The following is a 14,063-nucleotide window of genomic DNA, read 5'->3' on the forward strand; positions in this document are numbered from 1 at the left end:
TCTTTATGTGTTTTCCGATGATCTTAGGCAACCCCTGAGAAAGGGCTGTTTGATCCTCCCAAAGGGATCGTGACCCACAGGTTGAGAACTGCTGTTGTAAAAGTCATTTATCTTGTAAGTCATCTGTGTCAGACACCATCTCAGGCACCCTTGGGGATTAATCTCATCACAACAAAACTAGCAAGAGTGCTAGTTTTGTTGTCATAGTGATTCAATGGATTTTAAAGGCTCAATATCCTCAGCTTCCTGATTGTCTGCTCACATGTTCCCATCTCAAGTTTCAGAATCCCATTTTTTCCCCAGGCAATGCCTTCATTTTAAGTTCATGTATCACTCAAGATTTAGAATTCAATTGGTATTGTAATTCAGCCACTCTTAAAATAAGAATCGGGGTTTGTTTTTCAGCAATATCAGCTCTGTTATTACAAACCACAGGTTCTTTCATGGATGTGATGCTTGAGCTGTGATTCTGCGGCCCTGAGCGCATCTATTTACCTTTTTATCTGGTACACATAGGATCAAACAACTAGCTTCCTTATACTAATCAACCTGGAAAAAAATGCAGAAAAGTATCAAATACATCATCTCCCAGAGCCTCTCTTCTCACCAATATTTGATATTATGCATATTAATATTGGTACCTCATGCCATGGATCTATACTGTCCTTTTTACTAATGAATGTAGAGCTATCGGTGGCAGTAAAACGAGATTTGAAAATCAATTTACAAACTGAAGATGAGAAAAAGGCCAGACACTTTCTCCAAACATGACTATTTACCTGCTCATTCTTTGAGGTTAACTTTTTCCATGAATTTTAACATGGATTTTATAGAATTTTAATGGGAAATCATACTCTATTTACCATGCATCCCTGATTTTGTCCATTAATACCTTTTCTTCCCCCCAAACTCAAAGAACACTTTTTACAAATTCACAATTTGAGTGCTTTGAAGATGACAAAAGCTACTATACAGAATGGTGAAAAACAAACAAACAAAACCAGAATTCTTCAGGGAAGGGTTAGAAAAATAGAATCACTACCTTCAGAAGTGAATTGAACTAGATGGATGGCATGTTGAGAAACAATAGCTTCACCTTTTATTGTTTTGTTTTAAAAAATTGTATTTTTATTTAATATTTAATCATTTTATTGGGGGCTCATAGAGCTCTTATCCAAATCCATCCATCCATCCATCCATCCATCCATCCATCCATCCATCCATCCATCCATCCATCCATCCATTGTGTCAAGCACATTGTGAATAAGGGGGAGTGTGGAGTGGAGACCCAAAGCCTGTCTGTAGACAACTGGACATCCCCTTACAGAAGGGTCACAAGGAAGGGATGCGCCAGTCCCTTCCTCTAGTTCTTGAATGCTTCCTCCTCCCCACTATCATGACCCCAATTCTACCTTACAAATCCGGCTAGATGAGAGCATGTACACTGGTATCAATAAAAGCTGGAAACACAGAGAGGGAATCCAGGACAGATAGCCCCCCCAGGATCAATAATGAGAGTAGCAATACCAGGAGGGAAAGGGGAAGGTGGGGGGAGAAAGTGGAAACCGATTACAATGATCTACATATAACCCCCTCCCAGGAGGACAGGCGACAGAAAAGTGGGTAAAGCAAGACATCAGTCAGTGTAATACATGAAAAATTAATAATATTTTATAAATTATCAAGGGTTCATGAAGGAGGGAGGAAAAAATGAGGAGCTGATACGAAGAGCTTGAGTAGAAGGAAAATGTTTTAAAAATGATGACGACAAGGTTATATTTTTATAGTATTACCTCTTCTTATCCTCATGCAATCCCATCTTCATTCAATACCAACAGTATTCTTTACAGAAATGGAAAAAGTAATGACAACTTTATAAGAAAAGAGTACTTGAATAGCCAAAGCATTATTGTAGAAGAACACAGGTGGAACCTTGACTACTTTGAATAGGACCACAATACAGGGTCCTAGATAGAATGCAAGAAAAATGTGGAACCATATAATGAAAATGAGCTTGCTAGTCTGACAGAGACTAGTATAACCCCCAAAATAATGGCCTTTGGTCACTCTTCAGACCTGGAATGGAACTTGTTCCTCTGGTTCAACTTTCAGCCCCCAAATAGGCAGGCCTATAGATTGCATAATAACACCAGTGAGGAATGCACTCCTTAGAACTATCAGTTATATGATATAACAAAGGCATCATTTGCCCTGGATAAATTTCAGAATGTAAGAATTGATGGGGAAGAAGGACAAACAAAAATGTTAAACACAGGAAGGAAGTGGGACATTGTTACATTGGGAGTACTGTAAACAATGTCAATGAACTGACCCTTCAAATCAAAATGAAAAATATGAAACAAAAACAAAGTGCAGTCAAGAAATACCAAAACAGGATGTCTTACCCATCCTGCTTTCCAGATATACTATATAATCACTATGGTCAGAAGTCTGATATTACTTCAATCACAGGCATGTAGACCAGTAAAACAGAATTGAGAAACAAGAAATAAATACATCAATTTATAGACAAGTTATTTTTGAAAGATCAAACTTCGATGAATGGGGAAGAAACAGTACCATTAAAAGTTGGTATTGGTAACACTGGAAATCCAATTTGCAGAATAATGAAGACCCCATACCTCAAACAACCCCCCCCCACACAAAAAAGGATCAAAGATCAGTATGTTAAAACTATAAGATTCACGGCAGCGGAAGGGGGGGACATAGAGAAAATCATTGGGTCCATTTTTTTTTATAAAGATAGGCAAACAAACATCACTACAAATTTGGGAAAAACAAAAGACAAATTATATAATATTTTGTCATATTATATAATTGTATTTATATACTATTTATAATATAATTATATTACATAATACTATATAAATTCTATAATATAATATCATTTTATAATAGTATATAATTTTATGCAAATATTAAAAAATTTACATCAAAAGACCATCAAATAAGTAAAAGGCAACCTATAAAATAGTGAAAAAGAGTATTTGAATGTTACATATCCAGTAAGAGTCTAATCTCTAAAATATAAATAAAACTTCAAAAAATAAGTCAGCAACTAATTAGACAAGCAACCTAATTAGAACAAAGGACATGAATAGATACTTAATTTCAAACAGCCAGCAAATCCATGGACAGAAGCTCAAGAACATAAGTTATTAGAAAGATACATGTGAAAACTACATTGTGACACCATGTCACCCCAGCTAAAATGGCAATGATTTGTTGTTCTTGTTGTTAGGTACCATCAATTTTGTTGTGACTCATAGCAACCTCATGTACAAGACAATGAACAACTCCTGGTCTCGCAACATCTTCACAATTTTTCTTATGTGTGAGCCCATTGTTGCAGCGACTGTGTCAATACATCTCATTCACGGTATTTCTCTTTTTCACTGACCCTTTATTCTAGAATAGGATTAGGTTTAGGGTTCAAAGTATGTGAGGTAAAATCTCAATATCCTTGCTTATAAGGAACATTCTGGCTCTTTTTTTTTTCAAGTAAAAAACTTTTTCTAAGACCTATTTCTTTGTTCTTCTGGCAGTCCGTGGTACTTTCAATTTTCTTACCTAGCATAATAATTTTTTGCTCAAAACCATTTTATTGTGAATTAATACAGATATATCATTTCATAGTTCAGTTACACCAAGCAGTATTGTACAATTACTACCATAATCATTTTCAAAACTGTCTTTCATTCCTGAAATCCTGGATATCAGCTCTCTTTTACCACCCCCACCCTCCTAAAAACTCTCTTATTCTACATGTTGTCTTTATAAGTTAATCATTTGTTGGTTTCATATACTGAAAATGAGAAAAACATGTAACAAAAATTCAAGATGGTGACTCCCAATGACACAGAGATGTCAGATGAGATAAACCTCAATAAGAAAATGTTGAAAACCAGATCAGGCCTAACGTACATCAGAGTGGGGAACAACTTACAAGGTTTTAACCCTTCAAGTCAGGTTTGTCCTTTTGATTTTCTATAATCCTGTCTCCAATGAAATTTGTTCAGTAAGCACTTTACTCCCATCGGTCTATTATGGATAGAGGGAAATCACTGGAGGCTTATTTCCTATGTCGATCCTACAAATGTATCTTGGGCTCCCACTGTCATCCACAGCCATCTGTAAACCAGATTCTCATAATTTAGGCTCTGAGACTATTCCCTCCTTTGACTTCAGATTACATGATTTATAATCCTTTGGTGACTGATAATGTGTGCTTCTTCCATGTGGACTTAGTTGACATCTCACTTAGATGGCTGTTTGTTAGGAGACAAGCCTTTAAGACACTGACACTATTTTATCTTATAGGTGGAAACCATCTAATTTCTTCATCAGAGTTTGCTATAGCATCTATATCTTCATGTAACAACTAATTGTTCTTTATGTTGGCTCTAGGAGTTAGTGCAAGCCCCAAACCCCTTCCTGGAACTATGTTTATCTATCGATCAATCGATCGATTGATCGATAGAAATAGAAATCTGCCTTTAACCCAGCACCACAATTTAAATGCATTGATTCTTCTTCAGTCTTCCTGTTTAATGTCCAAGTTTCATGCACATATGATGCAACTGAAAATACCATGTCCTCAAATGAATATTCTTGCTTTGAAACACTTTAAATATATTTTGTGTAGATTTATCAAATGCAATGTGCCATTTGATCTCGTTATGGCTGCTTCCATAATCAATGATTATGAATCGAAGTCAGATGAAATCCTTCTCAACATCAATCTTTATTTCTTGTTATATTAACTACTGATCCAATTGTGACAATTTTTGTTTTCTTTACATTAAAATGTAATCCATATTGAAGGCTATAATCCTTGATTTTCATCAGTAAGTGCTTCAAGTTCTCCCTACTTTTTGCGAGCAAGGTTGCGGTATCTGCACATAGCAGGTTGTTAATAAGCCTTCCTCCAATCCTGTTGTCTGTTCTTCATATAACCCAGCTTTTAAAAAAATTTTCTTATACAGTCTGTTCTTAATTTATAAGCTCTAGTAAAATCTGTTCATTTTGGGCGACCCTGTTGGCACTTGAAATACCAGTGACAGCTTTGAACAGCACAGCAACCCACAAGCCACCACAGTATGACAAATGACACACAAGTGGTAGAAAATGCATTGATGAAAAACAGACAACAAATGTTGGTAAGGATTATGGAAACTGAAGTCCTTATCCATTACTGATTGGAGTATAAAAATTGTACACTACAATGGGAAATAGTATAGTGTGTCCTTAAAAATACAAGAAAACCCCTTTAATCCAGCAATATCATTCTTAGTTATATAATGTGAAACCTAAAAGAAATGACATGAACAGGTATATGCACACCTGTGTTCACTATAGTATTATTCATAAATGTGAGAAAGAGAAATGTCTAAATATCCTCTAATGAATGAATGTATAAGTAAAATATGGAACATTTTGGGTGACTTTGCTGGCTTTTGAAATACCAGTGACATATATCCCAGCATCACAGCAACACAGAACCCAACACAGTAAGAAAAGGTGATAGACTAGTACAAAAAGGCACAGATAATAAATGTTGGTGAGTAAGAGAGTAGATCAAATGGAATACACAATAGAATAATATGCAACAATACATAATGGTGAGTCTGTGGAACATGTTATAAGAAAGACAGATCTGGAGAATATAATGCTAAGTATATAAATCACATAGGAACAAACATTACAAGATCAATATAATATAGGAAGAATATAGATATCTATATATCTGTACATATATATCACAAACATGCACATACTTACAGAAACCAATGTTCATTTGATTATTAGGGATGGGAGAGTTCATGCTCTAGATTTAGATACCTGTTATTTTGGTGATGGGAAAAGTAGCACAGCATGAGGTTGCAATGGGCACAGTTTGACCATCATAAACAATTCCACTGAGGAATGCAAAAGAGAAAAGGATGTTTGTGCTAACTAATATAACATATATAATTTGGCAACAAAAAAATTAAAAACAACCAGAAAATGCTTGTATGGTCGCATGCTCAGGTACATAGGCATATATGTATATAAGAAATACTGGTTAGTATATATGTTTAGACAGGTAGTAGTATCTGTATGCATGTGAATGTATAGATATGTGTGTGAATGCACAGATAATCAAAGAGAGCACAATTACAGATACTTTTCAAGCAAAACCAAATAATTTGTTAAAATGGTTTATTAGGTTTGAAGTATCTAGGACCTTAGACTCATAAGATAACTCACTCAATTGGTATAAAATAGTTCAAAAAGTTCAGAATCTAAATCCTACTGTAGTGAATTTGATGTTTTAAAAAGCTCATGAGCAGCCATCTGAGAAACAATTGTTGTTATATACTTGTTAAGAGCAAAATAAAAAGATGGAGGTCAAATTACAGAGAAGAATTAAATTACAGGGCTAACTGCGATGCTCATTTACCCTGGGACTAATGGAACTGGATGGTGCCTGGTTATCACTAACAACTATTTTGATCAGTGCAAAAGGATGCAGATGGAAGAGAAGATAAACTTAAAAAAGAATCCAAGATCTTTAAAAAATCCAGACTTACTGGACCAGCTGAAATTGCAGGACTCCCTAAAATAACAACCGTGACCAGAAGATACTGCCCCCAAGCTTACCTTTTAGCAAAATAACAGATAGCGTAAAGGATATTACCCATCAGTGCAGAGCTTCATTAAAAACCATCTATATGAGATTAAAAAGCCCTGATGGCACTGTTGGGTAACCATTGGATTGTTGACCACAAGGATGGCAGTTCAAACCCACTAACTACTCCTTGGGAGAAATATGAGATTATCTACTCCAGTAAAGATTTACAGTCTCAAAAGCCCTATGGTAAGGTTGCAAGGAGTTAGAAGAGACTCGATAGCAGTGGGTGGGATATGAGACAAGAGGTCAACAATTACTGTAAAGCAAATGTGAGAAGACAATGGGCCAGGGACTCTGGAATATTGGATATACAACAACCAAATAGAAATTATTGAGAATGTAGGCACATTGTGAAAAATATAACTAATGTACAGAACAAATGGTGTAGAAACTCTCAAATGAGTACCGATTTTGCTGTGTAAACTTTCACCCAAAACACAGAATTTCTTTAAGGATAGAACTAAACAAATAGATTCATAATTATTTTTGGAATGGGAAAATAGGCAATGCTAGAGAAGATATAAATAATAACATGAGAGTAAAGGCATATTTTAAAAATAATATGCCAATACATTCAACAAGAGACAAATTCTTTTGGGGGAAAAAACCCAATGCTCACTTCAGAAGAAACAGATAGCTTAAATAGTTATATCAATTGAAGAAATGAGTTAATAGTTCAAAACATTCCAATAAAGAAAATATAATTCCCAGATGTATTCACTGGCGAAATCTAATAAACATGCCAATTCTAAATAAGCTTCAGAAAACCGAATAGGAGGGAATAGCTACTGATTCAATTTTAAAAAGGCCAATACTACCCTATAAAAAGGCCAAAAACATTACACGAAAACAACACTGCAAAGCAATATTCCTCATGAATATAGATGTAGAAAATTATAAACAAAATTTAGCAAATAAAAGCAGGCAATATAGATACATGATTAATTGATATTTGTCCTAGGAATGTACAAATTGGTTTAACAATTTAAAATCATGTAATTAGGTGTAATAACAAACCAAAAAAGAAAAAAATGTTGTCAGATGCCATCAAGTTGGCTCTGACTCATAGTGACCCTAGGTACAATAGAAAGAAATACTGCATGGTCATGTTATCCTCACAGTTGTTAGACACCAGGAAATCCACTTTGATTTTGGAAATCATTCTGTTTACAAGTAAAAATGGACCATTGTGTATGTTAAAACACCTGCGGAGCATTTACCTAGTTGTAAATAACTTAGCATAATTTTATCCCAAAATAATTATCTCATTTCTGCTTTACTCCGGTTGACCATATATCACAGTTTTCATGGAGCACTCATGGTTTATGCTTTTCCTCTTAATTCCTCTAGTTTGGAGGATAAATTATATGGCACCCTACCTTTAATTGACTTAACATACAAAATGGTCCATTTTTACTTGTAAACACAATTATTTCCAACATCAAAGTGGATTCTCCTGATGTGTAACTCAAAAATGATAATATGCCAAAAGGGAACATATATCTTAAGTGCTTATAACACTTTATAATCCATGCTTCCTAGTTAAGACAGGAATAAAATGTTTATTAGGTTACATACTTTCTTTTAAGATTTTGAAGTCATTTTAATAGGATATAATTTCTGTTTTTCCCCATATATCCTCTAAGAATAAATTAAGACTATAAAAACTGACAACATAATCAAAAGTCAATTTCTGTGCTGAAGAACAAGTTATGACATAGAGAACCCAGACATAAATTTTAGTCGGCTTTACCTGCCTTTTCCTAGTTCATTTATATTTTTAAAAACTAGTTTATAATCCCTGATCACATATAAAAGGATAAGAGAAAATTGTCATATTTAAAGAGCCCTGTTGCCAAAGTGGGTTAGGCAAGGTCAGCAGTTTGAACTCCCTGGGAGAAAGAATGAGCTGTCTGTTCCTATAAAAATTTACACCTTTAGAAATACAAACAGGTGTAGTCCTACTCTGTCCTATAGGGTTACTACAAGTCAGAATCAACTCAATGACAGTGAGTTTGTTTTTGGCATCTTTGATCCACATGTAGATGTGAGCTGACTTAGGTAAAAACCCAAAACCAAACATATGACATCATCAGATATCCTGCAAATAGAGATTAGGAAATATAAAGAGGTTGACAATTTAGCTGAAATGCAACAAAACAAAGCATATTTATAATATATACCTTAGCTCCATCTGAAATATTGTCCCAGTTTCCACCACTCAAAGAGAATTTTCCATTACCTATACGCAGCAGTATCTCTTCAGGAGTATCATTTGGGCCATTAGCAAATGGAGTATAGCTATTAAAAATAAAAAATAAATAAAAGTGATGAATATAGGACTACAGTTGACCCCTGAACAACAAGGATGAACTGTTCATGCAGAGATTTAATGTAATTTTAGTGAAATTTGCAACCCTTAAGCTCACTGCAAGAGAGAAAAAAACACATTTAAGTAGGCACATGTGGTTCACACTCATGTTCCTTAAGAGTCGACTGTAAACTCAATTTGGATATTCTGCTACATGGAATGTTAGCAACCCTAGCTCCTGCATTTTTTCAAGGGTCAACTGCATGTACAAATATTTACTATAGCAAACCAAGACTATCATGTAAAATCTCCCTTCACTGTGCATATAAGTTTTACATTTAAAATACCTACAGCTTTTCATTTTTCAATTAAAATCTTTGATGCATTAATTAATGTAAAAGAAAACAAAAGTTGCTTTTAAAGTAAAACAAAACCAGGTCAGAACAAAACTTGCAAATTTTACCTTCACTTAAAGTGTGAATTAGGAAACCTAGTATAAAATATTTCTCTAGCTTTGTAATATAGTTATCGTAGTCATTCAAATTTTTTCTTTAGGATTCCATTATTATTATCTATGCAAAAAAGAATAGTAATATTAATCTAATGTCTATGAAAATAGTGGCCTTGGTCCAGGCTGTGGGCTTCCCAGTCAGGGTGTAAGGGCCGCCTTGAGTGGAAAGAGCTGAGTGTGCAAGGCCCCAGTCCTCAATACGCTTAGCTCAGGAGAGAGCCGAGGTCTGTTTTAGGGCAGAGGAGCAATCACTCTGAGCTACATGCACCATCACATGTGAGGCTCTAACAGTCAGTAACTCAGAAAAGCATAATGGGCTCTTTTAGGAATAAGGTGGAGTCTTTCTTCCTAATCAGTAGGTGGGTAGAGGGTCAGAACCTTCACTTTAGCACTTATGATCTACAACTATTTCATATAAATTTAAATATATCTAAGAGTACATAAAATACTCTAGCTTGCATAATATTTATCACACAGCAGTCACTATTTTATAACATATTTATAAAGTTCCTGGTATGTCATGTATACCAAGCATATTTAATTATACTAAATGCACTCTTTAGAAAACCATACCTAAGAACATTACAATTCTTCTCATTCCCTTCTACACAGTAGACTTTGCTATTATCACTTTGTCTGGTAAAGATTTCTTAAAATACTCTATAAGCATAAGGCTCTATGCAAATAAAAATGAAGAACACCAATTATTGTAATTTTTTAATCTGTCTTTATTCTTCAAAGGGAAGGAAGGCATCCTGTGTGTTTCTGTTTAGTATTGTTACATTTAGATTCATTAAAAATAGAATCTTACTAATCCTCTGTTGTCAGAACAAAAGGATGAAAGTATTATTTCAGTTTGATTTTTCATGTTTAATCAATAGCAACAAATTAATTTATTATCAGGTAAATGTTTACAAGTAATGCAAATATCTTATTTAAAAGTTTAGATGAAAACTTTCATTTAATATATCTAAGTCCACAGTGCCTCATTATAGACTTTCTTTTATGTTTTTCAATTTATGCTTTTTATGTTAGGTTATTCTCATCCTATTTACTTTCGAGAAGGAGATAAAAAGGTAAATTCAAATAATGATGTGAACACTTATAAGTATCTAAGTTTCTTACCCAGCCAGCATCGTGTAAAAAAGAACTCCCAAACTCCAAATATCACAAGCAGCATCATATCCTTGTTGCATAAGAACCTGAGAAAGAAAAAATCATAATCTTGTATGAAGGAGTACAAACAATTTTCTCATCTACATGTTTATGAGATAAAAATTTGGATCCTTTCAATCTTTTAGAAAATACATTCACTTAATACTAATGGAACTGTTTCCTGCTATTAGCAAGTATTGAATAAATGCATATTTATAGATTAAATAATATAGATTATACAAAAACCAACATTGTAAGACATGATTCATAACCTCACAATAGCTTTCAGTCCTCTTCTTAGGAAAACCAGACATCCAAGTATAAAAATGTACAGAAAACCTAATATATATGCTGCACAGTACTAAGACTTTCTATGTTCATAGTGATCCTATGAATACAATATTATTATTCTCATTTTTAAGATGAAGCAATTGAGGTAAATGCTAAATAACTTCCTTGCAACACAAGAGATTGCAAGATAATACACAATGCTACACAAGTAACATGAATTCACATTTTACACACATGGCTGATCTCTTGCAGAGGAGTATGTTTCTGGAACATAAACATATATTTCATAAATTATGATAGGATTCATTAACTTCTCATATAATAACTTAGGTAGCTATTTTCTTGTTCTTTTGTACAGTGTTAATAAAAATCAAATAGTATCTTACATATATGTGAGCTTTCTCTATGGAGTTAATAGTATTTGTTAGAAAAAGAGGTGTAATGAGACCGCAACCTTTTTTTTATTTAGAAAACCACACCTCTAGGCATAGGAACAATATTTTTTAAATTATTAATGTACCAACACTGGGGATTACATAAACAACAGCAGGAAGTTTTGATTTAAAACGGATAAAAATATTAATGTTTACCTTTGACAGTTAACAAACATGACTGATGAGTATGCAGCTAACTTATAATTTAAGACAACCTCTTTCCAGTTAAAGAATCTTTTAAAAGGGCACACATAACCCTCACTCACTGAGAGTACAAATGTAAAGTGTTTATAGCAACAGGAAAAGTAAGGTGGTTCCTCACAAAGGGAAATATGAAATTACCATATGACACTGGTTCTACCCCAAATAACTGCAAGCAGGGATGAAGACAGAAACTTATACGCACATATTCATTGCAGCATTATTCCCAATCATCAGAAGGTGAAAACAATCACGTGCTCATAAACAGACGAGTGAATAAAGACAATGTGGAATATCTATATAATGAAATAGTATTCGGCCATAAATAGAAATAAAGTTCTCATACATGCTGTGCCATGGATAATCATAGAAAATATTGAGTTAATTAAATCAGATACAAAAGGGAAAATACTGTATATTTTCATATACATGAAATACCTAGAATAGCCAGTGTTTATTAGCAGTGACCAAGATTAAGTGGGAGAGGGAAATGGAGAGTTATTGCTTAAAAGGGACTGACTTTCAGAATATGGAAAACACCTGGACAGTGGTAATGGAGGAACAACATGGTAAGCATCATTACTGTTCATGTAAAAGTCTTTGAAATAGCACATGTTTTGTTATATATATTTCACTGCAAAAAAGTTTTTTGAATTATGGAATGTGAAATTGGGGGAAATGGGGAGCTAATAATGAGTACAAGAAAGAAAGTGTTCTTAAATTTATTATGGTGATGAATGCACAACTCTTTTTATCATGTTTAAATTACTGAACTGTATGATATGTGAATTATAAGTCAATAAAACTATTAAACTGTTATCTGATAACAAGGGTTCAAATAGAAATATGTATTTAGAAAATAATGATGGCAACATATGTACAAATATGCTTGGCACAATTGATGCATGGATTGTTATAAGAGCACCCAATAAAGTAATAAATAAATAACTGTTTTAATAGTACACATACTCTCAGAATTGAGAAGCTGAAGAGTCATTCACAGAACCTATGTAACTAAGACTTATAGAAGTAATACAAATAGTAGCAACATAAGACAAAATAACAATTTAAAAATTATTATCAAGGGCACACGAGGGAGGGAGGAGTGGAGAGGGAAGGGAAAAAGAAAGAGGACCTGATGCAAAGGGCTTAAGTGGAGTGCAAATGCTTTGAGAATGATTAGGGAAAAGAATGTACGGATGTGCTTTACACAATTGATGTATGTATGGATTGTGCTAAGAGTTGTATGAGCCCCTAATGAAACGTTTAAAAAAATAGTAATAATACAAATAGAAGTAATACAACTCAACTGCAGTTGAGCACTAACTTATAATGACCCTATAAGGCAGAGTAGAACTGCCCCACAGGGTTTGCAAGGCTCTAAACCTTCATGGAAGTGGACTGCCATATCTTCCTCTCAAAGAGCAGCTGGTGGGTTTAAATCAACAGCCTTTCAGTCAGCAGCTGAGTATTGAGCCCTGTGTGTCACCAAGCTCCTTAGGGACTGTAGACCAACTCAACTCATAGCAACTAAGTCAATTCTGACTAATACAGACCCTATAAAGTTTCTGAGGTTTGTAAGTCTTTACAGGAGCAGACAGCAAAGGCCATAATAAATAATAAGGTAGAGATAATTTACTCACATTACAGTAAACCTAAGTTGGCAACTGAATACAATGTAACACCTTCCTGTTCCCATTCTCTGATCTCATCTCCTTCTTTTTCTGATCATATATTACATTACTAGACATTATCATGTTTTCCCTGGTCCCATAAGACAATATTGCAATACATTGTCATGGTTAAGGCCCACAACTTTAGAACTAGTTAGACAGTTGAGGGCTAATCAGCAAATTAGATATGTGTACTTCATACTCCCATGCTTGTCTTCCATTCATTAATGAAAAGGGTAGAATTGAGCAAATGTCACATTGCTTAATAAGGGCCCATCAAGAAAAACTTGTTTTAGATTTATTATCACATGCTTATATCCATCCATTTGGTAGAGTGCAAAAGGCAGTACACTTTTATTCTAATGCTGATATCAATGTCCTATAAATATAAAAACATGCAACAAAAAAGGGAATGGTGGTTCGGACAACTCTTACCACAATCCATACATAAATCCGCTGTGTAAACATTTGTACATTTGTTGCCATCATCATTCTCAAAACATTTGCTTTCTACTTGAGCCCTTGGTATCAGCTCATTTTCTCCCACCCTCTCCACTCCCTACTCCCTCATGAACCCTTGATATTTTATAAATTATTATTATTTGGCATACCTTACACTGTCCAACATCTCCCTTCACGCATTTTTCGGTTGTCCAGCCCCCTGGGAGGAGGTTATATGTAGATCCTTGTAATTGGTTAATGATTAAAAATAAAATGTAATGGTGGATGAATGAAAGAATACAGTACAGAGGGTGTGCTTCACACCTTACTTGCGTCAAGTTAAATACTAGGA

General features: G+C 34.2%; 1 protein-coding gene across 1 annotated transcript in view; it reads right to left on the minus strand.

The window, feature by feature from the left end:
• RPS6KA6 (ribosomal protein S6 kinase A6) overlaps positions 1–14,063 on the minus strand; it is a 263,852-nt gene that overhangs the window by 21,327 nt on the left and 228,462 nt on the right. The window contains exons 19-20 of the mRNA XM_075538267.1: positions 10,642–10,718; positions 8,878–8,995 (exon numbers count right to left, since the gene is read on the minus strand). Coding sequence (XP_075394382.1) covers positions 8,878–8,995; positions 10,642–10,718 — 195 coding nt within the window. The remainder of the gene's footprint in view (positions 1–8,877; positions 8,996–10,641; positions 10,719–14,063) is intronic.

The sequence above is a fragment of the Tenrec ecaudatus genome, chromosome X (genome assembly GCF_050624435.1).
Source record: "Tenrec ecaudatus isolate mTenEca1 chromosome X, mTenEca1.hap1, whole genome shotgun sequence".
Classification (NCBI taxonomy): Eukaryota; Metazoa; Chordata; class Mammalia; order Afrosoricida; family Tenrecidae; genus Tenrec; species Tenrec ecaudatus.